General features: G+C 49.6%; 1 protein-coding gene across 1 annotated transcript; it reads left to right on the forward strand.

The window, feature by feature from the left end:
- Positions 1-1558: 1558 nt before the first annotated feature.
- On the forward strand, positions 1559-26538 carry ALKBH5 (alkB homolog 5, RNA demethylase). The gene is made up of 4 exons (XM_012438777.2): positions 1559-2739; positions 12258-12338; positions 23718-23873; positions 24813-26538. The coding sequence occupies exons 1-4, from the start codon at positions 1970-1972 to the stop codon at positions 24988-24990; spliced, it is 1185 nt and encodes a 394-aa protein (XP_012294200.1). The 5' UTR covers positions 1559-1969; the 3' UTR covers positions 24991-26538.
- The last annotated feature ends 1451 nt before the right edge of the window (positions 26539-27989 follow it).

The following is a 27989-nucleotide window of genomic DNA, read 5'->3' on the forward strand; positions in this document are numbered from 1 at the left end:
GAGACTTTGCCCAAAAAATAAAAATAAAAATAAAAAGAGACGGGTGATAAGGAACTGGCATTCCAGGTGGTGCAAACAGCCTGGGCGAAGGCCAGGAGGTGAGACACAGTATGTTTGTAGACCTGGCTTACAGGATGAGGACAGGGCTGGGGCTCAGCGTAGGTGGAAAGAGGGGAGAGGCGGCAAGGCCCTAAGAGTCTTGAAGAAAGGCTTTGAGCGCCAAATAAAGCAGCTGGACTTTATCCTGGGGAGACATGGGAGATTTTTTAGCAGAACCCCTCATTTGTTGAAGCCCTCCAGTGCATCCTGCACAGCCACGCCTTTCTGTTTTGTTTTGGAGCTCTGCCGCCCAGGCGGGAGTGCAGTGGACCAATCTCGGCTCTCTGCAGCCTCGAGCTCCTGGGTTCAAGTAACCCTCCCATCTCTGCCTCCCGAGTAGCTGGGACCACAGGCGCGCGCCACCACGCCCAGCTCATTTTTTAAATTTTATTGTAGAGATGGTGTCGCCATGTTGGCCAGGTTGGTCTCGAACTCCTGGGCTCAAGTGATCCGTCCGCCTTGGCCTTGCAAAGTGCTGGGATTACAGGAGTGAGACCCCGCGCCCGGCCACGCCTTTGCTGACTGCTTCAAAACTTTTTCGAATTGACTTCAGTCATTATAGCTTAGCTTTATCCTTGCTCCCGTTCGCTTCCTGGAGTTTTCTTGCGCCGTTCCCGGAGGAGGTGCCTCCACGCCCATCTCCAGCACCCAGGAGGCTCGACACCACCCCAGCGCGCCCCCGCGCCAGCCGTCACTGGGACGTGACTCGCGGAACGTCTGCTCCGGGCGGCGGCGGCCGCGGCAGCAGACTGGCTTGTACCCCTACAACGCGCGTCCGGCTTCTGCCTGACATTCCTATCTGGATTCCGAGCTGGGGCCGGGTGCTCTCGGTCCCGCAATCTGAGAAGTTTTCGCGGGTTTCAGAAGTTTCCTTAGGCATCCTGAGGGCTTTCCTCAGCGGAGTCTCCATTCAGGCACTTATTCAGCCACCCATTTCCCCTTTAGAGGTCCTCGCTGCTCTCCCAGCCGCTAATTTAGTGACGGACTTAGTAGCCTAGGAGACTGCCTGATTGACGGACATGATTACCAACCGATTTCCAGAAACTCCAGTCAGGGCCTGCCCCGCGCATGGCCGACGGCCCAATTAAAGAAGTGGAAGTGCCAAAGGGGGAGGTAACGGGGCGGCCTGGGTTGTGGCGGTTCCCCGGTGATTGCACGCTGGGGTTGAGGCGTCTGCCGACATTCGGACGATGCCGTGACGCGGCAGGGCGACACTGTTGGCTGTGTGAGCGCACCCTGTAGAGGGAGCCCTTCGGTCCTGGAGGCGGCGCGGCGTGGAGACAGGTTGCTGTTTTGAGAGCGCTCCCTCGAAGCCCCTCAGCGAGTGGGGGAGGGGCGGCGGATGGCTAGCGGTCCCGGTCTGCGCTTGCGCCGGCGCCTCTGCCGACCGGGCCTGCACGCACGCGCATGCCTGTAGCCCGCGGAGCCGCCGTGGCCGGCAGCACTACGCTTGCGCGGTGAGGAACCCGCTAAGGAGCGGCGCTGGCGGACGTCGGGCTGGCGGCCCGTGACGTCGTGAGGAGAGCTTTAAAGTACGGGCCGGGCCGGGCGTCCGAGGGTCTGGTCGGGAGTCGGGCCGCGTCTCCACAGCAGCCCTCCGCGGCATGAGGCGCTGCCGGCGCCCCTGCCCCCCGGGACGTGGAGAAGGTGGAGGAGGAAAAAGCCCCGTTGTCGTTTCATGACCCGCCGCCCCTGAGGCCCGAACCCACGCCCAGACCCTCGACGCCCCCCGCCGGGTCTCCAGCCCACGTATGGGAGTTCGGCGCTAAGGACCCCCTTTCCCTCCGGGGTCCCCGGGGCGCGTACCCCTAGAGCCATGCCCGGCTGCCCCGCCCGCCCCGGAGGACCCTAGAGCAGCGTCGTGGGGGCCATGGCGGCCGCCAGCGGCTACACAGACCTGCGTGAGAAGCTCAAGTCCATGACGTCCCGGGACAACTACAAGGCCGGCAGCCGGGAGGCCGCCGCTGCAGCTGCCGCCGCCGTAGCTGCCGCAGCCGCGGCCGCCGCCGCCGCCGAACATTACCCGGTGTCCGGGGCCAAGCGCAAGTATCAGGAGGACTCGGACCCCGAGCGCAGCGACTACGAGGAGCAGCAGCTGCAGAAGGAGGAGGAGGCGCGCAAGGTGAAGAGCGGCATCCGCCAGATGCGCCTCTTCAGCCAGGACGAGTGCGCCAAGATCGAGGCCCGCATCGACGAGGTGGTGTCCCGCGCTGAGAAGGGCCTGTACAACGAGCACACGGTGGACCGGGCCCCACTGCGCAACAAGTACTTCTTTGGCGAAGGCTACACTTACGGCGCCCAGCTGCAGAAGCGCGGGCCCGGCCAGGAGCGCCTCTACCCGCCGGGCGACGTGGACGAGATCCCCGAGTGGGTGCACCAGCTGGTGATCCAAAAGCTGGTGGAGCACCGCGTCATCCCCGAGGGCTTCGTCAACAGCGCCGTCATCAACGACTATCAGCCCGGCGGCTGCATCGTGTCTCACGTGGACCCCATCCACATCTTCGAGCGCCCTATCGTGTCCGTGTCCTTCTTTAGCGATTCTGCGCTATGCTTCGGCTGCAAGTTCCAGTTCAAGCCTATTCGGGTGTCGGAACCAGTGCTTTCCCTGCCGGTGCGCAGAGGGAGCGTGACTGTGCTCAGGTAACCCACCTGGGTGGAGGGGGCGGCCCTGCGCCTGCTGCCTTAGCTACCCACCCTGGCCCAGAAAGCAGCAGCCCAGTAGGAGCAAGAGAAGGGTTCTGTGTTTAAATACCTGTAGCAAGAAAATAGGGCTCAGGGAACTGATGTGGAAATCCTGTGCCCGAAGGCAGGTTTGACGGGATCACTGACTTGGCTGAGAATTCATTGAACGCCATCTTTTCAAAAGGCTAAGACGTTTCCCTTTGATTTTTTAGTTTTCCGTTCTGGCCTTCCATTTCCAAATCTATACTTTTAAAAAATGTTCTTTGAATTTACTATCTAAAAGTCTTTCCTGTTCTGTCATTTTTGGTTTCCTTAACAGAAAATGTTCATGGATTCCTTAACAGAGAAAATAGTCACGGGCAAAGGCCCCAGAGATTATTTAATTGAAGCACATTCTCCATTCCCAGGAGGGGGAGTGACTTCCCTGGAGTTGGACAAATTAGTGGTTGGGCTAGGAATAGAGAGCAGCACACTCTTAGAATTCTTCCCTCTTGGCTGCAAAAGAGCCCATCAGTTCTTTGTAAGAACATGTTACCTGTAGTCAGGACTGAATACAACAGAATACAGCTGGTCTCTTGACCAGGTCTGTTTGGCCTTATAGTTGCATGAGCAGCAGAACTTAGGCTTTTGGCCTATATTTGGTCCCAGGTCCTACTGAGAATTAGCTCAGTGCTCTGGCCCCCAGAGGAGGTTGCCAGTGGGAACACCTCTGCTGTTTATGTGAAGTGAAAACTTACTTGGAAGCTGCCTCCTCCAGTCGTGAAAAAGGTAAACCTAGTAATGTAATTCAGTAATCCCCAAAACCTCTTAGGTCTAGACTGCAGCTGTTTTCAGAGCAGCTTGGTTGACCACCACCAAATACAGGATGAGGGCACACTGGGCTTTTGTGGTGAGCAGCTCAGGTTCTGAAGTGAGTCGATAGGGCCAAAGTCATGAGGAGCAGCAGGATCCCTGGAACCTTCTTTTATCATAAGGGCAGGCCATCTATCTCATTTGAGTCGAGCAGCTGAGGCTGCTTCCATGTTGGGGATGGCAGCAGAGCCTTGTGCTAAGACTTCCTGTCAGTAGTAGCAGAAGCAATACTTTGGCTCCTTAGGCATCTGAAACCTGGAGGACAACCTACCTGTCAGATGCCTTCTTATGGGCTTCTGAGCTTCTCAGATCTGCATGGCTTTTCCAGATGGATGTCTTGGCAGAATGCTTTAAGATTTTAAGGAATTTCCAAGACACACCCTCCCACAGTGCTCAGTGTGTAAGGCAGGTTGGGGTCTGACTCCATTGAAGGGTTGTCAGTGCTAAAACGACCTCACACAAGGACCATTTGGTCTCTTACTGGGATATTTTCTGTGTAGTCATTGGCCCTCACGGTGGTTGTCAGGAGGTCTAGTAGTGGTCTGGTGCTTAATGAGATCACAAGGAATTTTTGGTTTTGGGACTCCTCCTCTCCTTAACACACGCACACCCTGGACTGAAGAACAGAAGTTTTGAGTTCTTAGTATGCAGGTCTGTTAGTGATCAGCAACAGGATTGCATCATCAGGAAAAGAATTTTCCTCAGAATAGTCCTAAAGCTTTCTCAGTCCCTGTCAACCTCTTCTGGATTCAGACTTGGCTGTGGAGTTAGTGTGGGAGGCTCAGCCATGTCCTGAAAAGTGCTGCCCCAGGCTTTGAATCCAGCTTTTCTCTCTTTTGCTTTAGGATCTTGTAGGCGTTCTCTGAGCTGGCTTTCCCATCTGTAAGTGGGGATGATGCCAGCTTCCGAAGCCTATTAGAATGAAATGTGGTTATTTATTGTCTAAGATAGGGCCTGCCACAGGGTAGGTACTTAAATGGGTGATTGCTTTCATATACAACCACTCAGTGATCCCCGCTCTCTCATTGGGGAAGGAACTAGGGATTTGGTGGAGCCTGAAACATGGTTACTTCCCTTCATGGAGTTCAAGCCCCGTGGAGGCTTCAGGCAGGTGGGTAAATTATGGCCCAGGAAGGTAACCACAGAAGCACACTGAACGGGGGGACATCTTTCCCACTTTGGAGTGATGGAAGTTTTGGGGAGGAAGTGAACTGGAATTTGAAAAGTGACTAGGAATGAGCCAAGTAGAGAAAGATGGAGAAAGTATACAACAGCAGTGTCTTTGGCTGCAGTAGCAGGAGTAGCCATAGGTAAGAGTGGCTGGATGTTGATGGGAGGCAGATGGAGTTCATTAGTAGAGACAGAGATTGTGGTTGAGGATGCTCTGGTGAACTCTAGATCAGGGCTTCTCAACAGTGCTATTGTTATTTGGGGCTCGATAATTCTTCATTGTGTGCGGCTGTTCAGGCATTGTAGACTGTAGCCGCATTCCTGGCCTCTATCTCCTAGGTACCAGTAGTGTTTTTTATAACAACCAGAAAGTCTCCAGACACTGCCAAATGCTGGGGCAGGGGAAGTGCAGAATCATCCTTAGTTGAGAGTCACTGCTCTAGAGTCTGGACCCTTCCACTAATTAAATCTTCTCACAGCTGCTTACCTAGCTTACCTGGTTTGCAGGTGGATGAACACCTGCCTATTAGTAGTGCACCTCATCAAATCCTGCATGTAAACTGGTAAGAAGTGATGCTTTCTCTTGTTTCCTGGTACAGATCCTAACTCAGAGGCGATGAGCAGTAAAGCTGCAGATTGGAAGGGAGGACCGGTGAAAACAGTGGTGCCGTGCAGATAGAGAGGGATTCTAGTCTAGTAGTAAGCATCTTAGTCAGACTTCAGTTGGTGGTGGTGGCAATGGTGTCTGTACCCGTCCAAGACAACATGGCAGGAATACAATTTTATATTTAATAGTAATCAGCATGGATGTTGGTGCGTCGCAAACATTGACTCAGCAGTGTCTAAACCTGGGCATTTAGAGCAAGGCGTCATGGAATCTTCTGGAAGTGTTTCAAATTCCTTTCCAAACCTAGTTGGCAATTGTTTTTGTAACCTTCGCATGTTAGGCCTGGGTGGGTCCCCTCTTAATGCTGTCCTCTAGGGAAATATTTTTTACCTTCACATCACTCCATCTGTCATTCCTTCTCCTGTTCTCTGTTGGCTGAATGGGGCAGATTAAAACAGACTCCGATTGGATTAATTAGAATAATTACCTCAAGGCTAATTGTTTGCTTGCTGGCTTCTTTAATCATTGCTACATGGTCTGTGGTGTGGTGGCCACATGCCCAGAGACCTAGGCCTAAGCCAGCCGTCTGGAAATGACTGTGTATCACCCAACCATGGGTCATGCACTGGTGAGCTCAGCCTGTGACTTTTCCAGTTAACAGTTGGTATTGGGTGGAGTGGGCACCCCTGTCAGTTCTGGGATAAAGGCTGATCTTGTTCAGCTGGTTGAAAGCAAAATTTAGCTTTCTGGCTTAAAATAGTTGGAAAAGTAGGGCAGATAGGTCCTAGGCCACATCTCCTGTGTGGACTCTTTCTGATTCCACTGGAGGGGGAGGAACCACAGGATGAAGTCAGGGCTGTGCACCGTCAGGAGGAGCTCTGGGCCTGGGAGTTGGCTGCCCTTGCTGCTGCCGAGGCCTGACAAGAAGGCAGAGGGCAGCAAAAGAAAGGAAGCTAGCAATGATCCATGGTCTCAATCATGAAGCTCAGAGCAAGCAGAGAATAAATAGGCCATAAAAATTTCAGAGCTGGCCGGCACGGAGGCTCACGCCTGTAATCCCAGCACTTTGGGAAGCCAAGGCAGGCAGATCACGAGATCAGGAGTTTTAGACCAGCCTGGCCAACATGGTGAAACCCCATCTCTGTTAAAAATACAGAAATTAGCCAGGCGTGGTGGTGCACACCTGTAATCACAGCTACTCAGGAGGCTGAGGCAGGAGAATCACTTGAACCTAGGAGGCAGAGGTTGCGGTGAGCCGAGATCAAGCCATTGCACTCCAGCCTGGGCATTAGAGTGAGACTCCATCTCAAAAAAAAAAAAAAAAAAAAATCAGAGCTGGCTGGCCAGTTGGTGGGTAGCCATAGCTGATACAGTGCTAGCCCTTTGGGGATATAGGCTCATCATTGCAAATCTTTTCCATGGGGCTAGTAGGTATGCATGTGCCCTTTGGTGAGGCCAGCAAGGCCCCCAGGGCAGGGTTGTTACCAGGAAACACAGATGGGCTTCCCATGACAGAGTCCAGAAAGTTTGATGGCAAACTTGGTTGGAGTTACAGCACCACCATTTTAACTGTTTGACCTTGGGCAAATTACTCAATCTTTTTGGGGCCTCAGTTTTCCTCATCTGCAAAACTGGTCTACTGATACCATAGAGTTGTTATAGAAAGTTGAATCTTTGTCATGTTACTGAATGCTTGAAATTTAGCTAAAAGTGTCAGGAGATGGGCTGTCTTCTGTGTTTAGTACTATCTTTACCTTGGTGTAAACAGAATTGGGGCTCAGCAGGTTGACCTTCCCTCTGGCTTCAGAAAGCACCAGGATTTCTCATAAAGTAAGGCCATGTGTCATCTTGGAGGCTTGGATCTGATAAATAATAGAGCTGGAGCTCACAGTTCTGCCCCTGTGTCAAGGTGGTTGGCCTGCTGCCCCCAAAGCTGACCTTCTTGGTCCTGTGGGCCTGTCAGTAAGGAAAGCAGCCCTAGCCGGAGAGAAGCAGTCACCAGGCTGGGATCTTGGCCAGTCCCTCCATCTCTGGTTTATCCTGGCCTAGGCGTGGCATGGAGTAGATGGGAAATGGTGGCCATCTTGGAAATGTGTCATAACAACTCAGTTTCCAAGACTGGCCCCTAAAGGAGAGATGTACAGTCCTGCATAGTCCCTTATAAAGAGTCTTTCAGACATCTCATTTAATCTGCACCTAATCTTTTGAGGAGGGGCTTGCTGTCATCTTTGTTCTGCAGAGGCAGAAACAGGTTCTAAGTGGTAGTATAGTTCAGCTCAACACACATTTCATTTAATGTCCTCTGTGCAGGGATGAGCGAGGCCTTTGAAGAGCTTTGTCTTGAAGGGAAGACACAATCTCCACAAGGCCAGATGGAGTAGCAGAGAAGCATGAGAGGGTGTGGTTGAGCAGTATAGGGGACACTCAGCCTGGGGAATCAGGGCAAGACTCCCAGAAGAGGAGACAGACATTTCAGCTCCTTTGAGAGTCACTGTGGGTGACAGAGCTGGGCTCTGTTGGTCTTGACATTTGCAGCATACTAGTCAGTGTTGTGGTGGCTGGGGGCTCATCTCAAGCAGGGAGCAGGTAAACTGGACAGCATAAGGTATTTCCTCCTCTCCTTTCACTGTGAAAACAAAAGAGCAGGCGGTCCTGGAACTTTTCTTCATGCCAGCAGTAGGGCTGGACCCAGGGCATATTAAATTTCAAGTTGGCAGACTAAGACTTTTAGACAGTTTCTCTTGTAGCAGGTAGTTTCCTTAATAGTAAATAATGCCCTGTGGTCTCTGCTCGATACTTCGTGAGGTTGGCCAGAAGAGCTTCCCTTAATCAGGACTTTGAGCTCATGTTGCCAGAGCTGGCCAGTACTCTTGAGGAAGGGTCAGTGGGCTGTGTCACAGCTGCTAGGAAGTTCTAGAAGGCCAGTACTAATGAGCCTTCCAGGTTGGGTCAGTGCCAAAGTCATTTTTGTGGGCCTGTGCAGCCTTACCTATACACCAATTCTTCCAAGGCCTAGGCTCCGTGGCAGGAACCTAACTTGGCTTATTGTTTGTTCTAGAGCCCTTTGGGGGATGGGGGCAGGGATCGTGCAGGCAGTCAAGCTTTGACAAACATCTGGATTTTCTCCAGAACTGCATTAAGAAAAGTGGTTCAGGCCGGGTGCCATGACTCACGCCTGTATTCCCAGCACTTTGGGAGGCCAAGGTGGGTGGATCACCTGAGGTCAGGAGTTCGAGACCAGTCTGACCAATATGGTGAAACCCCGTCTCTTTAAAAAAAAAAAAAAGGTGGTTCCCTGTTGGAGATGGGAAGTCAGGGCCCTTGGTTATGCATTTAGCCAAGTCAGACAGATTGATAACACTTGTTAATGGCAGGGAAGGTTGCCTGTAGCCAGCACTGCAGATTCAAGACTTAGAAATGTGCCTTTGGGGCCAAGCACATATAATCTCAGTACTTTGGGAGGCCAAGGTGGGTGGATCACATGAGATCAGGAGTTTGAGACCAGACTGGCCAACATGGGGAAACCCTCTTCACTGAACATACAAAAATTAACTGGGTGTGATGGGTACACCTGAGGTAGGATAATTGCTGGAACCTGGGAAGTGGAGGTTACAGTGAGCCAAGATCGTGCCACTGCACTCCAGCCTGGGCGACAGAGCAAAACCCCCTGTCCCCCCAAAAGAAAATGTGCTTTTGGGACATTTGACAGTTCTTTGGGAAAGTCCTGTGTGTATTTATGGGACTGTCTTGCAGTCTAAACCCCCATTCCCCCAGTGCAGAATGACAAAAGCATTCAATGAGAACTAGAGTTTCTAGCTCCGGAACTGGGGCCTAGGAGGCTCCCACTACTGGCAGGAGGAGCCCAGACCGTGTCTCTGACAGATGCTGAATCCAGGGTTCTGGCTTGCCCCAGGATAGTCCAGGGCCCTCTGACTTTTGTTAGAGTGCTTAGTAAAGATTGTTGGGTGTCATGTACCCTGGATTATCTGACTTAAATTCCCGCAACAGCCCTGCAGGTGCACCTCTCACCACCATCAACCATGTAGTCCTGTACTACTGTAATTCTGCCTGGAAGGTAGAAGGCCCTGTCCCCCTTTTTAAAAGCTTATAGGCCGGGCGCGGTTGCTTACGCCTATAATCCCAGCACTTTGGGAGGCCGAGGCGGGTGGATCACGAGGTCAAGAGATCGAGACCATACTGGTCAACACAGTGAAACCCCGTCTCTACTAAAAATACAAAAAAATTAGCTGGGCATGGTGGTGCAGGCCTGTAGTCCCAGCTACTTGGGAGGCTGAGGCAGGAGAATTACTTGAACCCAGGAGGCGGAGGTTGCGGTGAGCCGAGATCGCACCATTGCACTCCAGCCTGGGTAACGAGCGAAACTCCGTCTCAGGAAAAAAAAAAAAAAAAAAGCTTATAATCTTTAGTAGCAGTAAAAGAACAGTTAAGTTACCAAGCAGAACAAAATACCCAAGAACCTACTGTTCTCCTTATTATAGATGAAGAAACTGTAAAACAGGTTTTTAGGTTCAGCATGTGATTTAACAAAGGTCACAAAGCTAGTAGGAGACAAAGCTCACCTTTGAACCCAAGTCTCTTCAACTCCCTAACTCCTTTGTGTTACTTTTTGTTGTGGGCTGACAGATATTAATAGGTATTATTTGAGAGAAGGTTCTTTGTTTAGTGCTCAGTTAAAGTCTGTGGGTTCTTTTGCTGTAGTAATTCTCATGTGCTTTACATATGTTAATGCTTTTTGAAACTAATCAGTATTTTACAAATTGATTTGACTAGACATTTGTCTACTGTCTCTTTTTTTTTGTTTGTTTGTTTTTTTTTTGAGACGGGAGTCTCACTGTCACCCACACTGGAGTGCAGTGGTGTGATCTCAGCTCACTGCAACTTCTATCTTCTGGGTTCAGCGATTCTCCTGCCTCAGCCTCCCCAGTAGCTGGGATTACAGGCACCTGCCATCATGCCCGGCTAATTTTTGTATTCTTGTAGAGACGGAGTTTCACTATGTTGGCCAGACTGGTCACAAACTCCTAACCTCAGGTGACCTGCCTACCTTGGCCTCCCAGAGTGCTGGGATTACAGGTGTGAGCCACCACTGTAATCCTAGCACTTTGAGACACTCTGTCCACTGTCTCTTATGGGACTGGTGTTCACGGAGAAAATTTTGAAAAATTCTTGTCTAGGAGCAACTTGAGGGAGAGGGTGGAATCTATGAAATAAAGATTTGGACTGGGCATGGTGGTTCACACTTTAGGAAGCCAAGGCAGGCAAATCACAAGATCAGGAGTTCAAGACCAGCCTGGCCAACATAGTGAAACCCCGCCTCTACTAAAAATACAAAACTTAGATGGATGTGGTGGTGTGCGCTTGTAGTCCCAGCTACTTGGGAGGCTGAGGTAGAAGAATCGCTTGAAACTGGGAGGTGGAGGTTGCAGTAAGCTGAGATCATGCCACTGCACTCCAACCTGGTGACAGAGTGAGACTCTGTCTCAAGTCAGATTTCCAAATCAGAGGTGCTTCCTTAAGGCTAAGCCTGAAGCAGTCTGGGTTTTTATCTCTTATTGGTTCGTGCATCCAGTTATTAGCTCCGAGGTTTGGCCAGCCTGGCATCTTGAGGGGTCCCTCCTAAGTTTGTGTCTGTACAACTAGCCCTTGAAAAGGGAGCTGATCAGCAGCCATGAGAGAAGGGTTTGTGGTCCTGGGGCAGGTAGGGAAACTAAGCCGGACTCATCCCATTGGGCCTGTGGCTGAGTGAGTTTCTGGGTGTGTAGAACTGCTGCAGCTCAGTAGAGAAACTTGAAGTGGATGTGGCTTATGGTTGCCATGCTCCCAGTGAGCATGTGAGGGGCTTAGGAAGCTCAGAGCTTGCTTCCAGAGTTTCAAATTGGAATGACGCTAACTGAGAAGAGGACAGTCATATACCCACATTAATTGGTCTTCAGGCAGTTTTAAAAGTCATATAACTTGTTGAAAATAAATGGATATCTGAGTATGATGGAAATTCTTTTTTTTTTTTTTAAATTGAGACAGAGTCTCGCTCTGTTGCCCAGGCTGCTGGAGTGCAGTGGCATGACCTCAGCTCACTGCAGCCTCTGCCTCCTGGGTTCAAGTGATTCTCCTGCCTCAGCCTCCTGAGTAGCTGGGATTACAGGTGCCCACCCCCACACCTGGCTAATTTTTGTGTTTTTAGTAGAGATAATGGGGTTTCACCATGTTGGCCAGACTGGTCTCAAACTCCTGACTTCAGGTGACCGCCCACCTCAGCCTGCCAGAGTGCTGGGGTTACAGGCGTGAACCACCACACCCAGCCAGGAATTCTTAAAATATTAAAACACAGCTGTCTTCAACATTTTGGATCCCCCTAAATGGAGGCTTCAAGTAGACAGTCTCTTTTGAAATTAGGCAGTCCTAGTTCTCCCTGGTGACTCGGCTGTCTGTGGCTGCCTTGGCTTTCTCGGCAAGAGAAAGCCTTTTTCTTCTGCCTTCTAAAGGAAGGGAGAATGAGGAGAGGAGATGCAGTGTACTCTCTGGAGTACCCTTTTAAGAAAGGGCTCCTGGCCTGTTCAGGGAGAGTCTTACTTCAAGCCTCTGCCTTAAGTGGCCAGAGGGGTCTCCTTTGCTTTATACCAGGTTTTTCCTTGAGTATTACAGTTTCTGAGCAAAAGCATCCTGGAGCTTAATATGATATTCCCTTCCATGTAGATCCTTGAGCCTCTTAAGTAATGGGTAGAGAGCAGCCATAAGACCTAGGTCACATTTTTGTCCTGTTATATCCCCCAGGAACTCCGGTTGTCTGTCTACTCTTCATGGTCACATGTTCTGTGTTTCTTTTCAGTGGATATGCTGCTGATGAAATCACTCACTGCATACGGCCTCAGGACATCAAGGAGCGCCGAGCGGTCATCATCCTCAGGAAGTAAGTGCCTTGATGTCTTGACCTTCTGCCGCACCTGCAGGCCTGTCCGGAGATGTAGCTCTGGGTCCACTTAGAACTCAGCTCTTATGTATCAGTGGCATGGCAGAGTGGAGAGCAGAACTGTTAAGTTCTCTTACTTTTTATTTGAATCCTGTGAGGATAAAGTTGTTTTGTCTTTTTATCAGAAAATTAAGTTGTCTGGCTATTTAGGGAGTTTAGGACTGAGCAAAAGCATATGATCCCACTATTTGTGACAAGATTTGGGCAGCATTCTTCCAAACCCCACCCTACCCTTTAACCTCTATTCCTTACCTCCTTGGTTCTTGTCACATATACTCTTGGTGATTATTTTTAGACTGTGCTTTTAGCAGCCTGCTTTAAAAATGCCTGGGTTTTCACTGCTGAGAGGAACAGGGAGTAAAGAGAAGAGACAAGGGTGAGAGGTTAGGATGCAGTATTCAGCAGAGTCATGGCTTGTGGCTCTTCTGGGGAGGGAATCAGGGATGCACTAATTAACATCAACAAGCTTGGCTTCACCAGCATTTCTTTCTTTCATGAGGTGAGTGGAAGAGGCCATAGCCCCATAGACATTGGATCAAGACAAGTATGCCCCTATACCCCGCATTTTTTTTTTTTTTTTTAAAGGTCTTACTCTTGCTCAGGCTGGAATGCATTGGTGCCGTCTTAGCTCACTGCATCCTTAAAATCCTGGACTCAGGCTATCTTCCCACTTCAGCCTCCCGAATAGCTGTGACTACAGGCATGTGCCACCATATCTGGCTCAAGCCTGTCTTTTAAATAGAGTCCCAGAGAGGATAGGTGATTACCCAGAGTCATAGAAGTCAGTGAGCAGAGCAAAACAAGCATGTAGACTTAGGCTTGACCAGTATAACTTGCTGTCTTTTTCTTTCTTCTTCCTCTTCCCTTCTTTTTATTAAACTTTATTGTTTTAGCATAGTGTTAGATTTATAGATAATTGTGATAGTAGAGTTCCCATGTATTCTGCATCCCATTTCCTCTATTTGTTAATTTTTCATTGGTTTGATGTTTATTACAATTAAGAATCTAATATTGATATGTAATGAACTAAAGTCCATACTTTAGTTTTCCTTATGTTTTTCTAATGTCCTTTTTCTGTCCCAAGATTGCACATTACATTTAGTTGACATATCATCTTAGGCCCCTCTTGGCTGTGATAGTTTCCCAGACTTTGCTTTTTTTTTTTGAGACAGGGTCTCACTCTGTTGCCCAGGCTGGAGTGCAGTGGCACCATCTCAGCTCACTGTAACCATCGCCTCCCAGGTTTAAGTGATTCTCATGCTTCAGACTCCTGAGTAGCTGGGATTATATGCATGTGCCACAACACCCAGCTAATATTTTTTGTATTTTTTTGTAGAGATGGGGTTTCCCCATGTTGGTCTCTAACTTCTAACCTCAAGTGATCTGCCTGTCTTGGCCTCCCAGAGTTCTGAGATTACAGGTACGAGCCACCACACCCAGCCCACCCAGCCTGCCTTATTCTTGATGATATTGACTGGTTAGGTGTTGTATCAAACATCTCTCAGGATTTGTCTGATGTTTCTATAGTAAAGTTTGTGCCATTTTTACTATATACCAAGGATACATACTATCAATATAACTTACTGTTGATACTGATCACCTGGCTGATGCAGTGTTTGTCAGGTTTTCCACTGTAAAATTACTGTTTTTCCCTGTCCATACTGTACCCTTAGGAAGGAAGTCATTCATTCATACCCACAGTTAAAAGAGTGGGGGTAGGCCACGTGCGGTGGCTCACGCCTGTAATCCCAGCACTTTGGGAGGCTGAGGCAGGCGGATCACCTGAGGTCGGGAGTTCAAGAGCAGCCTGACCAACATGGTGAAACCCTGTCTCATAAAAAGAAAAAAAAAAAAGAGTGGGGGAGTTAGCACCATCTCCTTGAAGGGGAACATCCACGTGAATTATTTGGAATTCTTCTGCGGAGGGTATTGGTCCACTCTCCCTCATTTATTCAATAATTTATATATAAATACGGACTCCCGGGAATTTATTTTATGCCCAAGTTGTTCCAGCTTTGGTCATTGGGGGCTCTCTAAGTTTTTTCTGGCTCATCAACTTTAGTAAACAATAACTTTGGCATCCTGGCCTTTGGGCCCGTAACTCCAAAATAATGTAGTGATGAAGTATCTTTGGTGTGGCTTTGCCACTTTGTCAGGTCAAAACTTTTAGTCTCTGTTTTAACTGTAGTAGATGGGTATGATCCAGACCTGTAGGACAGTCCTATGGTACAGGCAGAGCACTGGACACATATGGGATCTCTAGAAACTTGGGTCACCTTGGTAGTTGGCAGCCTCTTTTCTAGCCTAAGAATATTCCCATAATTGATCAGAGGAAGGGAATGGTTTTTATCTGCCTTATACTTTATTTTTATCTGCCTTATACTTTATTTTTCTGTGATTCCCAGCATAGGCCAGAACTCAGAAATAATGGAGTCCAGACTGTAGCACTCTTCCAGCCTCTCCTCCCCGGTCATTTCTTCTCAGGCTGTACGTGGTGCCTCCAACTGCAGCCAGGGATGGGTTGCATCCTGGGTTCAAGCCCAGGCCAGGAACCTGGAGAGGAAATTCTAATATTATATAGAACCAGAGCAGTAACTTCCCAAGTGTTCCTCTCAGCCTCTCAAAATAGCTTATTTTGGGGAAATCTTAGCTGGACGTGCAGGTGGTAGTGGCAATAGCTGGAGTGTCAGTCTTCCGGCTGCTGCTTTTTTTTTTTTTTTTTTTGAGATGGAGTTTCACTCTCGCCCAGACTGGAGTGCAATGGTGCAATCTTGGCTCACTGCAACCTCTGACTTCCCAGTTCAGGTGATTCTCTTGCCTCAGCCTCCCGAGTAGTTGGGATTACAGGCGACCGCCACAATGTCCGGCTAATTTTTTTTTGTATTTTTAATAGAGATGGGGTTTCTCCAGATTGGCCACGCTCGTCTCAAACTCAGGTAATCTGCCCACTTCGACCTCCCAAAGTGCTGGGATTACAGGTGTGAGCCACTGCACTCAGCCTACTTTTTTCTTGAATGGTGACTCCCATACCTGGCTGCCCAGTCCAGGTGAGTCAGATGTTCCTTAGCACAGCTAGGAGTTTGCACCATTAATCAGCTCCCTAGGAAGCTTTTTGACCAGCTGGGCCCCTGGCAGTGGCCTGTCCTTGGGAATGGCTGTTGTTGGGTGACTGAGGCTCTTCTACCTTCTGACTTGAGTCGGCCAAGGAGCCATTCACAGACTGGGCTGGAAGGCAGAAGCACAGAGCTTTGGTGTAAGGGAACTGGAGAGGAGTGGGAAGATGTCCCAGCTTCTCCAGGCAGCTGAGCTAGGGAAGTACACAGCTGTGGGGAGCTCTAAACTATCTACACCTTCTATTATGGTTCGTGGACTTTTGTCCTGGACTCTTGTGGCAGTGTGGCCTCCGTTGGGAGTACCTTCTCATCTAACAAGTTCATCTTCTGATTCATACTTCAACTTCCCAAATAACCTACATGATAACCAACTCCTCAAATAACCTAGTCATTCTTCATGGCTTAGGTTGACCATTTTGACATGCAGAAAGCATCATATACACACCTAAAGCCCTTTTAGCACACACCCACACACATCCCTGTTTGGACTGTCACAGCTCATACACTTGCTTGCTATTGTGAATTTTTAAATCTGCATTCTGTAGGAGTAAGGAGATCCCAGTTCATCCGGGGCCTAGCATTAGGTGCATCCCAGAGGAGGCATCAGCTAGTATGGAGAACAATTCAGGCCAGTGAGGAGCAGCTCCAGAGTAGCACCTACACGGGGCTTGTCTTAGCAAAGCACAGGTTGTGACAAGTTAAAAAGGGGGAGCATTGACCAGGCCCGGTGGCTCACACCTGTAATTCCAGCACTTTGGGAGGCCAAGGCAAGTGGATCACGAGATCAAGAGATTGAGACCATCCTGGCCAACATGGAAACTCCGTCTTTACTAACAATACAAAAATGAGCTGGGTGTGGTGGCATGTGCCTGTAGTCCCAGCTACTCAGGACGCTGAGGCAGGAGAATCGCTTGAACCCAGGAGGTGGGGCTTACAGTTAGTTGTGATCACACCACTGCACTCCAGCCTGGCAACAGAGCAAGACTCTGCCTCAAAAAAAAAAAAAATGGGGGGGGGCTGGGGGAGCATCTTGGCCCAGGCATTGCCCAGAGATAAGTAGGATGTAGCCTTGGAAGGTACCTGACTGATTTGATGTCTTCTGGTGAGGTTGTGTTACAGTGGGTAGAATCTAGGCATTGAGCCTGGCCCTGCTTATGGTAGAGAAGTTAGAGCCAGTCCTGCCTTCTTATAAGTTCAGATAAAGATTGCACAGGCTGCTGGGAGAGACCCTGGAGGCTCTGTCACCAGCTTAGGTCAGTCATAGCTGGCAAGGTCTTTCTGAGGGCCTCATGGAACAAAATGGGTGGGCAGCTGCCAAGTGCTTTCTGGTTGGACAAAATGCAGCTCCTGTGAACATGGGTGGTGCCAAGTCTTCGTGCACATATGTGTACCCTTATTTCTCACAGGGAGGCTGGAAGTGACTTTTTTTTTTTTTTTTTTGAGACAGAGTCTCTCGCTCTGTCACCCATGCGGGAGTGCAGTGACGTGATCTTGGCTCACTGCAACCTCCACCTCCTGGGTTCAAGCAATTTTCTGCCTCACCCTCCTGAGTAGCTGGGATTACAGGTGCCCACCACCACCACACCTGGCTAATTTGTTGATTTTTAGTAGAGACGGGGAGACCGGGTTTCATCATGTTGGCCAGGCTGATCTTGAACTCCTGACCTCATGATCCACCCGCTTCAGCCTCCCAATGTGCTGGGATTATGGGATTACAGGCATGAGCCATCCTGTCTGCCAAAAATGACCTTTTTTTTTTATTTTTTTTTTTGAGACAAAGTCTTTCTCTGTCACCCAGGCTGGAGTGCAGTGGCATGATCTCGGCTAACTACAACCTCCGCCTTGTGGGTTTAAGCGATTCTCTTGCCTCAGCCTCCCCAGTAGCTGGGATTACAGGTGTTCACCACAATGCCCAGCTAATTTTTGTAGTTTTAGTAAAGACTGGGTTTCACCATGTTGGCCAGGCTGGTCCCGAACTCCTGACCTCATGGTCTGCCCGCCTTGGCCTTCCAAGGTGCTGGGATTACAGGTGTGAGCCACTGCGCCTGGCCAAGTGACCTTTTAAGAGCCTCCCTAGAAGTGGAATTCTCAGACTGTCCCTCGTGTTATAATGTTTGGGTTCACAACTTAGCCAGTAAATGACTGAGTGAGATCTGTAACCTGGGTCTTGTGGTCCCTTGGTGGTTTGCACAGTGGAGTACCCCATATCCCACCCTTTCCCCCAATATGTCATTGGGATGTATGCTTTGAGTTAGTAAACTGGAGCTCCAATATAGAAGGGCTTTCTTGCCTCTTCTGTGCAATTAGAGAGCTGTGCTAATTGGGGAAAGTGTTTTGAGTATCTAAGGAGCACTCTACAGAGAGGAGGGTGAGGCAGCAGCTACAAACTGGTGGGCTTCTTGAGGTGCATCAGCGCCCCTAAAACTTCCCCGAATGCTCCTGTCTCCCAACTGACCGAGAGCAAGCTACGCAACATGCAAGTCTTTTCTCTGTAATCGTTGGTAACCCTGCTGGAAGAAGCTGGACCTAACCTGAATGTAAGGCTCAGTGGATAGATGCACAGTGGAAGGAAATGGAGGGCTCACTGGACCTTGTTCTTCGGCAATGGGGTGAGGTGTGGCTAGCTCTTGGATTCTCTGACCAGGGCTTGGTGTTTCTCCTTTCATCATGATTTGTGTCTCCTCTGGTTAGGTTTAGCTCACATTTGTTCCCTGGTTCAGTAAGTCTGTGTCCACATGCATACACCTTGTCCATTTGGCAGCCTGACTGTTCTGATGTGTCTGTTGCCTGCCCAAGGAATATGGGGGCAATGGGATCACCAGGGAGGTGACAGGCTTGGGCTTCTGCCATGGCTCTGCCACTCTTCTCTGAATCCAATCTTACCTGAGCACCTGTAAATTGGGGCACTTGTGGTTAAACTTGTGAATACTCGGTTGTCTTCTAAATTATTCCTGACTGGGTGCAGTGGTCGCAGTTGTAGTAATCTCAGCACTTGAGGAGGCCGAGGCAGGAGTATCACTTGAGGCCAGACAAAAAAAGTGAAGCCCTGTCTTTACAAAATTAGGTCAGGTAGGGTGGCTCACGCCTGTAATCCCAGCACTTTGGGAGGCCAAGGCCTTTGGATTGCCCGAGCTAAGGAGTTTGAGCCCACCCTGGGCAACACGGTGAAAACCCATCTCTACTAAAATACAAAAAATTAGCTGGGCACGGTAACGTGTGCCTGTGGTCCCAGCTACTCAGGAGGCTGAGGCATGAGAATCGCTTGAGCCCGGGAGGCAGAGGTTTCAGTGAGCCAAGATCATGCGACTGCACTCCAGCTTGGGCTACAGAGTGAGACTCTGTCTCAAAAAAAAAAAAAAAATTTTTTTTTAATTAAAAAATTAACCAAGTGTTTCAAGAAGTAATTAAATATATTGAGACATTTCAAAAAATTTAAAAAATAAGTAAGTTGTGGTTAAACTTGTGAATACTGGATGGGCTTCTCCTAGCCTCTTCCTCATCATACCTTCTCTCTTTCTCACCATACCTTCCTTCTTCCTCACCATACCTCTTCTCTGATCTTGATGGTAGCAGATGAGGAAGGCTGTGCTCAGTGGAGGTATAGTGTGAGCAGAAGCACATGGAGTAGAAGGGAAGGGAAACCCAGAGGTGTGGCGTTCAGTGACCCAGGTAGGGGAACCCCAGGTGTGGCGTTCAGTGACCTCCAAGACGGGAGGATGACATTGATACCTTTCCAGGCCTAAGCTGGGGAGATGTGATACTGGTCCTCTTGTTGGGCTGGCATGGAGCCCTGGCTCCTGGACCTTGGCCAGTATGCACTGAAGTTATGACATTGTAGTAACTAGTCTGAATGATTTAGAAATGCTCCACTTGGGGCCTGGACACCCATACACAGATCTTGCTGGCCTGTGTATGGGTGAGATCTTCTGGGAGCCCAGGAGCGTGTACATGGGGCTCCTCCTTTTTAGGTGATATACTTCATGTGCTTTTAGGTTCTTCTGGTCATAGCAAGCTGTTAACACCTTTCAGAACTGCTCTGTGGAGAGAGCAGGGTAGGGGTTAAAGAAAGCCCTGCTGTTGGCAGGAGGCTGGTGGAAGATGGATGGGGAGAGTCCCGTGAGGAGAATGGGTATTATTGCAGGAGAGCCAGCGAGGTACAGGCCTGAGCTTTGTGGGAGTCTGATACTCAAAGGTGCTGAAGCTTAGATGTTAGCCCTAGGGGCCCAGGTTACTAATTTGGCCAGAGGGTGCTTGGATAGGCCCACAACATTGGTCTCTGTCTGCCTCCTTGCTTTATTGGAAAGCCAGGCATTTAGCACAAGGGTGCTTGGTGAAGGTGGAGCCAGAAGTAGGAGAGAAGTTGGTAATGGAGTGGGGACTCCCCTTGCTCGAGGGTCATGGTGGCCTGAGTGCAGGCTGGTTTTCCATTTTCCCAGAAATAGTGGTGCTACCACTTGCACAGTGCTCTGCTGCACTGAGGAGGGCCCACCTGCGCTTTATTTTTTAATTTAAAAAAAAAAATATATATATATATATATATATATATATTTTTTTTTTTTTTAGACAGAGTTTCGCTCTTGTTACCCAGGCTGGAGTGCAATGGCGCGATCTCGGCTCACCGCAACCTCCGCCTCCTGGGTTCAGGCAATTCTCCTGCCTCAGCCTCCTGAGTAGCTGGGATTACAGGCATGCGCCACCATGCCCAGCTAATTTTTTGTATTTTTAGTAGAGACGGGTTTCACCATGTTGACCAGGATGGTCTCGATCTCTTGACCTTGTGATCCACCTGCCTCAGCCTCCCAAAGTGCTGGGATTACAGGTGTGAGCCACTGTGCCCGGCCCTTTATTTTTTTTAAGTAGACACAAGGTCTTGCTTTGTTTCCCAGGTTGGTCTGAAACTCCTGGCTTCAAGTAATCCTTCTACCTTGGCCTCCCAAAGTGCTGGGATTACAGGTGTGTGCCACTGTGCCTGGCCCCAGAAACCATCAGTAGGTAGTAGCTTTATGACTCAAGCTAGTGACTTGCTCTAGGATTTAGCTTTGCTCTCCAACCCCTACAGGGGGAGTAATTCACCCCAGCAGCTTTTTTCAAGGACGTAGGATAAGATCAACCCAGTCCCTTCCCTTTGGTTCACATATTAGTGCTACAGCCATCCTTTGTTGTGACCTCCCTTGTCCCTGCTTTGTTCTGACACTGTGGGTGACCTCTCTGGGTATCATGGTCAACCCTCACCTCACATGTCTGAGGTGCCTTGCTCTGATCTTTGAATACTGACTGATCTTCATTCCTGTTGCCACCTTAGGAGACCTGGGTCCAGACCTACTAGAACTGGGCCTCCTGGATCCAAATTTGTGGCACTCTCTGCTAAACCCTGAGGACCTGGCCTGCGCCATGGGAGTTGGTTGCCTTTTAACAGGGGTATGTTCTGAAGTTAAGCTACTGGTGGTCACAGGGCTTGGAGTTAAGCTCTAGCCTGGCATCCTGCAGCTTAGTGAGTTTTTGGAAGTGTAGGGAGGGCAGGAGATTCTCCAGCTGTTATGAGATGTACTTGTAACGCCCCAGGGGATGTGTTAGGAGCTCTCATCTTGGTGGCTCTGCTTTTTTCTTACCATCCATTATTCATCCGAAGAAACAACTCCAGAGTGCCCCCACCAGGGCTTCACTGGGGCTTTTGGGGCACACAGGGGCCTTCCTGCCCTGAATATGGGGTGCCTTGGCTTTATGGGTACCAGAGGAGAGACTTTCTTCAGTGAGGCCCTTAGAGTCCTTTAAGTCAAGCATGGCTAACATTTTAGTCTTATCTCTGCCACCTGGACTTCTCAACTTGGTGGCACAAGGCCTGGTAAAGTAAAGGTCATTGGGCCAGGCATGATGGCTCATGCCTATAAACCTTGCACTTTGAGAGGCTGGAGTGGGCAGATCACTTGAGCCCAAGTGTTAGAGACCAGCCTGGCCAACATGGTGAAATGCCATCTCTACTGAAAATATAAAAATTAGCTGAGTATGGCAGCATGTACCTGTAATCTCAGCTACTCAGAAGACTGAGATGGGAGTATCTCTTGAAGTTGCAGTGAGCCAAGATCATGCCGCTGCACTCCAGCCTAGGCGACAGAATGAGCCCCTGTCTCAAAAAAAGAAAAAATGAAAATAAAAAGCTCATCAGGACCTGGGCTTAATGGTTCATACCTGTAATTTCAACACTTTGGGAGGCTGAGGTGGGAGGATCGCTTAGAGGAGTTAGAGACCAGTCTAGGCAAAATAGTGGTACCCTGTCTCTCCAAAAAATAAAAACCATTAGCCCAGCATGGTGGCCCATGTTTGTAGTCCCAGCTTCTTGCAAGGCTTGGGCAGGTGGATCCCTTGAGCCTAAGAGTTTAAGGCTACAGTGAGTTATGGTTGTGATCATACCACTGTCCTCCAGACTGGGTGACAGAGCAAAACACTTTTTTTTTTAAAGAGCAATTCTATTTCACATCCTCATCTTTGGTAGTTGCCCAGTACCACCTCTACCCAGAGAATTCCAGCCTTGAAGGAGGCAACTTGCCTTCAATTCCTTAGACTTTCAGCTGAAAGAAGACAGAGCCAGTCCCATTTCTGTCCTTTGCTCATATGGGGAAACTGAGTCCTGAGGAAGGATTGTGATTACCCTGGACTCTGAGTAGTAGTGCCAAGACTAGATCTTCCTCCTCTTGGTGCTAGGTTCTGCATCCATGAGTCTGGAGCAGTCCAGAGTGGAGCCTGAGACTAGAGGGCCACTTGCTGCAGCTGGGCCTTCTGGCATCCCCCTCTGCAAGGCCAAAGCAAAGGGATAGGGATGCCTGTCCTACCTACCTACCCACCAGTTTGGGCCTGAGGCATCAGAATATTGGTTCCCAGCTGGAAGAAGGAGATGCCCCTGCTTCCTTTAGGAGAGAGATACCCTGCCCAGGTTCGGAGTAACTATTGCCTGTCAGGCTTTAAGTCTCACTTTGGCTTTAAACTTTTCCCTGAGACTTGCAGGGTGCATGACTTACTGCCTTTCTGATCCTTCCCATCTATGTATGGCAGGCCAGCCAGTGGAAGGTGAGGAAGCAGCCATGAGGAATGGGGGGAACTGTGAGGACCAGATATAGTTGTTACCAAGGATATCAAGCAGCTTAGCCCAAGGCAATTCTTGGATTTCCCTCCTGCTTACTTTCCCTTAGGATCCTGGTGAGTAGTATCCTTAGAGTCCTGCCCTGACCACAGCCCCTACTTCAGAACTAAGTTACTACTTTGTGTTTAGCAGACCCTGAAAAAGATAACCTTCAGGGCCTCTGCTAGTTGCGGCCCATCACTTCCCACCCAGTCTGTTACATGGGTCCTTCTCCTGCCCTTTGCTTCTACCTGCCTGACTTGCCAGCCTTCTCTGTACCACACAAGGAGCCTAAGGGCTTCTCTGAGGTTTTCCAGGCCAGCTCCCTTTTGGTCTGGCTTCATGAAGGACTTGGATCACTGCCCTGAGTTATCTCTACCCAGCTTCTCCATCATCCTCTTCCTCATCTGTATTCGTATGCCTTCCCTTTACTAGGCATTGCATTCCTTGAAGCCTTGTACCTGGTGCTGGGTGGGGACTGTGCCTTCAAAAGCCCTCTGGCCTCTACCTTGTCAGCATCTTGGAATGAGCAGAAACTGCCAGGTACCTGTTTATGATTGTGTGGTGGACCTAGGTTCCCCACCCTGGCTCTGCCACTCAGTCTCAGCATCCCTGTCTGTGCAGTGAGAAGATAGGGTAGCTTCAGTTCTCTTTCTCTCCAGCCCCTCTACAGGTCTGGACCAGGGATCCTTCCTGTGTTGGGACCTACGAGTGGGGCCTTTGGTCCTCTGGCAAGTGAAGTAGATGGCCCCAGAGAACCTTTGGGTCCAAGTGGAGTAAGGTGAGGCTGCTTTGTTCAGCTGAGACCGAGCCCTGGTATCTTTCTCCTAGGGTAGCACAACCTATCATTGGGAGTCTCTAAACAGAAATGTTCCCATTCCTTACTCCTAAACGTGGACTTGAGGAGGATCTTTGAAAGTCAATTAGACAATCTCTAGTTGAAACTCAAGGAAATTGAGGTACAGAGCAGAGACTAACTGGATTCCAGGTCCAGCTGGCTCCCACTTGGCCTAGCCAGAGAATTGGTTTGATGGTTCCCCACACCTTCACCAGAGAGGCCCTTTGGTGACCCCATGCATGTTTCCTTTGCAGGACGAGATTAGATGCACCCCGGTTGGAAACAAAGTCCCTGAGCAGCTCCGTGTTACCACCCAGCTATGCTTCAGATCGCCTGTCAGGAAACAACAGGGACCCTGCTCTGAAACCCAAGCGGTCCCACCGCAAGGCAGACCCTGATGCTGCCCACAGGTACTCAGCTTAGGACCCTCAGCAAAGGCCAGCAAAGCAGCCCCATGACCTGGCTGCAGGGTGAGATGTGTGGAGAAGCCTGGGGCAGGCTGTTTAGGAGCCTTGGCTTGCTCACCCTTTCAAAAGCTTAATGTCTGGTTCCTCTGGGTTGGTGGCATTGGTGACATTCCCACCTAACCCTGGCCAACTGCCTGTACTCCGAGAGAGAAGGGGTCAGGCAGAGACTTAGAAATGGGAATATCATGGCTTTCCCATGATTTTCCTTGTTCAGTCTCACCCAGACAGATGCCCGTGTAGAATTATACTTAGATGTCAGGAAGGAATCTTGGGACTTGGATGATAGTGAACTAGGGACTTACTGCAAAAAGAGTTGGATAAAAGGAATTTGAGGAGATAATTTAACAAAAAATTTTTTAAGTGTTAAGGAAGGTTTCTGAAGAGGTAACCTTTAAGTAGATTTCAAAAGGGTAAGAAAGACATGGAAGAGCATTCTAGGGGGGAAATACTGTATGGGCTAAACCCTGAGACAGAAAAGAGCTTTGTGGTTTCATGGGGTTGGTGTGTAGAAAAGGGGGTGTTGGGAGGCCTGTGAGAGAGAAAGTGGGTAGGGTTGGGAAGTAAAGGTAGGTGGCAGAACCATGCAGGGTCTTGAGGCTGTGGTAGGGAAGACATCTGTCCAGGAGCCCTTGCAGTGTCCTGGGGCACCAGACTCCGAGCCAGGCAGACCCCACAGGGTAATTGGGAAATGTCCCAAAGACTGAGGTGGTCACTGGCACTTAGTGGGCAAGAACCTCCAATACCAGGGCCTCTGCCAGGACTACCCTTCATTGAGGACCACTGAGCTGGAATGACCCATCCCAAGGATGAGACCAAGTACAGCAGTAAAGCCAGGCCCCTTCTGCTAGCCTCAGATAATGCCCTACCTCCCTTTCCTTGCAGGCCACGGATCCTGGAGATGGACAAGGAAGAGAACCGGCGCTCAGTGCTGCTGCCCACACACCGGCGGAGGGGTAGCTTCAGCTCTGAGAACTACTGGCGCAAGTCCTACGAGTCCTCAGAGGACTGCTCTGAGGCGGCAGGCAGCCCTGCCCGAAAGGTGAAGATGCGGCGGCACTGAGGTCTACCTGCCGCCCTCCTGGGAACTCTGGCTAATCCTATGTAGTGCCCCTCCTTTTGTTTTGAGGGTTTTGTTTTTGTTTTTTGGCGGGAGGGGGGGTGTTTTATTTTTTGATTCTATATATTTTTCCTTGGTTTTGTTGCCTGTTAAGGCTGAGGAATAGAATTGGCCAGGACCTAGGTTCTCATAGTCTTGGTATGGATGGAAAGGCTGTTGGCATCTGTAGGGGACAGAGGCTGATGCTAGAGTGGCTGGTAGAGGTGGTGGAGCAGAGCAGCCATCTTTAAGTGAGGCTATATCAGGCTGGGTTTATTTAAAAGCAACAAAATATTTTGGTTAAGAAAATTCTTTTGCTTTCAGTGTAAATCTTCGCAGTGTTCTAAACAAAGTTCAGTCTTCTGCCTGCCCCTTTCCTCCACTGATGTCTGCACTTGGTTGAGGTCTGGAGCCTCACGGGCTCTACATTGCGCCTGCTGTTCTCCACTTCTCACCTGCCGTCCACACCCTGCAAGCTCATGCAAACACCCTTTCTTCCTCCTGCGACAGAGTTGTTCAGGTTGCCTGGGCAAGGGCTTAAACAGTGCCAGCCCCTGACATCCCAAAGCTATTTGTTAAGCCCCCCAGGCTTCCTCCACCCACACCCACTAGCCTGCTCTGTCCACATTTCCTTGGGCTGCCGAGGGGCTAATGCAGTGGTCCTGATCTCTCTTGTCAAGAGCACACTTCTTTGCTGGTTGCTCCTTTTGAGCATATGTGTGTGATTATTTGGAACAGTTAGACTTGCCACGTTGGGTCAGTTTTAGGAATTGTTTCTAGCTAGAGGGACTGGTGTCCTTCCAAGTCTAGCATTTGGGGTATGGAAAATTGTTGTGGTGTGTGGTAGGGTTTTTGTTTTGTTTTGAGTTCCCCTCCGCCCTTTGGTCTCCTGGCTTCTTCCTTTCCCTTTCCTTCTCCATTGGCCAGCTTGGGCCTTCTCTTCATGTCATCCTTCTAGGAAGGCGCCTGCCTGCTCTGTCCGCCAGCAGCATGCATTTAAGGCCAGAGCTCAGGCCTGCAGACTGGGCTGGTGCCTCTTCTGCCTCAGAGCGTGGGAGTTGGTGAAGGGGCTTTAAAAAAATAATAATCAGAAAAAACGTAAAGTCTTTGGTAGTTTCTACCCACTCGGATCCTGGAAGGCAGCAAGGTTTTGTGGATCTAGATTCATTAGGAATGTCTTCTTGTCAGCCAGGCCAGGACTCAGGCTTGCCAAGAGCAGAGGTCCTCCTAGCAGCCAGGCTACCACCACTTTGGGGCTTTGTGTACAGAGGTCTGGGCCTGAGACCTCATAGGCTGCAGAAATCTGGGGCAGCCACCATCAAGAAGCCCCTCTCAGGGGCCAGAACTCCTTTCCCAGCGTGGATTTCTCAAGTCGGGACTGCATAATTAAAGCAGTTGCAGTTTTATTTTTTTTACAGCTTTTTTCCCAAAAATGATTTGTAGTTGTGTGTGCAGCACTTTGCCCTGATATGTGTGCTCTACAATAAAAACCAAATCTAATATATTTTGAAACAGTTGTCTGATGTTGTTGTAAGAGAGGACTTGCCTTTGGTGCTTCCTTAATCCCTTTACTTTCTTAACTTGGAACAGGGGTTGGGGAGGCCGATGTCGGTTGCCCACCAGCGTCCCAGAGGAGTTGATTGGTCGTGGACACTGGGCCTCCTTTATGCCCATCCTTGGGCTTATGGCTGAAGGTGGATTTGCCCTCTGCCCACTGCTCTTTCTCCCACTCCAAGGAGGGTGAACTTCATAGACTATGATGTCCGAGTGCCCAGGGACCACACCCTCCAGAATTCTGGAAGCCCCTCTTTCAGAGGCGATCACTGAAAGGCTGGTGCTGGTGAAGGGGGAAATGGCAGGCATAAAGGCAAGGGAGAACCTGGCTTTTGTATAAAATATGCAAGTGATTTTGCTCGTTAAATACTTGGTCAGGCGCAGTGGCTCACACCTGTAATCCCAGCACTTTGGGAGGCTGAGGCAGGTGAATCACCTGAGCTCAAGAGTTCAAGATCAGCATGGACAATTGGGCAAAACCCCATCTCTGCTAAAAATATAAAAATTTAGCCAGGTGCAGTGGTGTGCGCCTGTGGTCCCAGCTACTCGTGAGGCTGAGATGAGAATTGCTTGAGCCTGGGAGGCAGAGGTTGCAGTGAGCCGAGATTGTGCCGTTGCACTCCAGCCTGGGTGACAGAGCGAGACCTTGTCTCAAAAAAAAAAAAAAAAATTCTTGAGTTCCGCCAGGCGCAGTGGCTCACACCTGTAATCTCAGCACTTTGGGAGGCAGAGGTGGGTGGATCACGAGGTCAAGAGATCAAGACCATCCTGGCCAACACAGTGAAACCCCGTCTCTACTAAAATATAAAAATTAGTTGAGTGTGGTGGTGTGCGCCTGTAGTCCCAGCTACTCAGGAGGCTGAGGCAGGAGAATTGCTTGAACCTGGGAAGCAGAGGTTGCAGTGAGCTGAGGTCACACCACTGCACTCCAGCCTGGCAACAGAACCAGACTGTCGCAAAAAGAAAAAAAAAAAAATACTTGCATTCCTAATGTATACCAGGCCACACTGGGACCCCAGTAGTGAGCAAAATTCTGGTCCCTCATTATGATAGATGCTCATGATAGAGTGTGGAATACAGGTACTGGCATGAAGCAGATGTTTTTCAGTGGGTAAGGCCTGGGGCCCAGAGAGCTTTAGTTCCTCCAGACCTCAGATCTGGCTCCCTGTGCCTGGTAAAGGGCTTCCACCTAGAATCTCTCTTACTCTGTTCTGGTGCTCAGAGCCAGTCTGTTTGACCAAATTCTTTCTGTGGAAACTTGGATAAGCTACTTACCTCCTCATTTACCAGAAAAGAGAGACTCCAGTGTGGGGCAAGTAACTGGCCCAGGCTTAGTCTGAAAACTAGTGCGAGGGTATGAAGAGAGAAGGGTCAGAGTCTCAGTGTGGTCTTGTGGCTAGTTGGGCCTG

The sequence above is a fragment of the Aotus nancymaae genome, unplaced genomic scaffold (genome assembly GCF_030222135.1).
Source record: "Aotus nancymaae isolate 86718 unplaced genomic scaffold, 86718_ANA_hifiasm-v0.15.2.pri h1tg000018l, whole genome shotgun sequence".
Lineage (NCBI taxonomy): Eukaryota > Metazoa > Chordata > Mammalia > Primates > Aotidae > Aotus > Aotus nancymaae.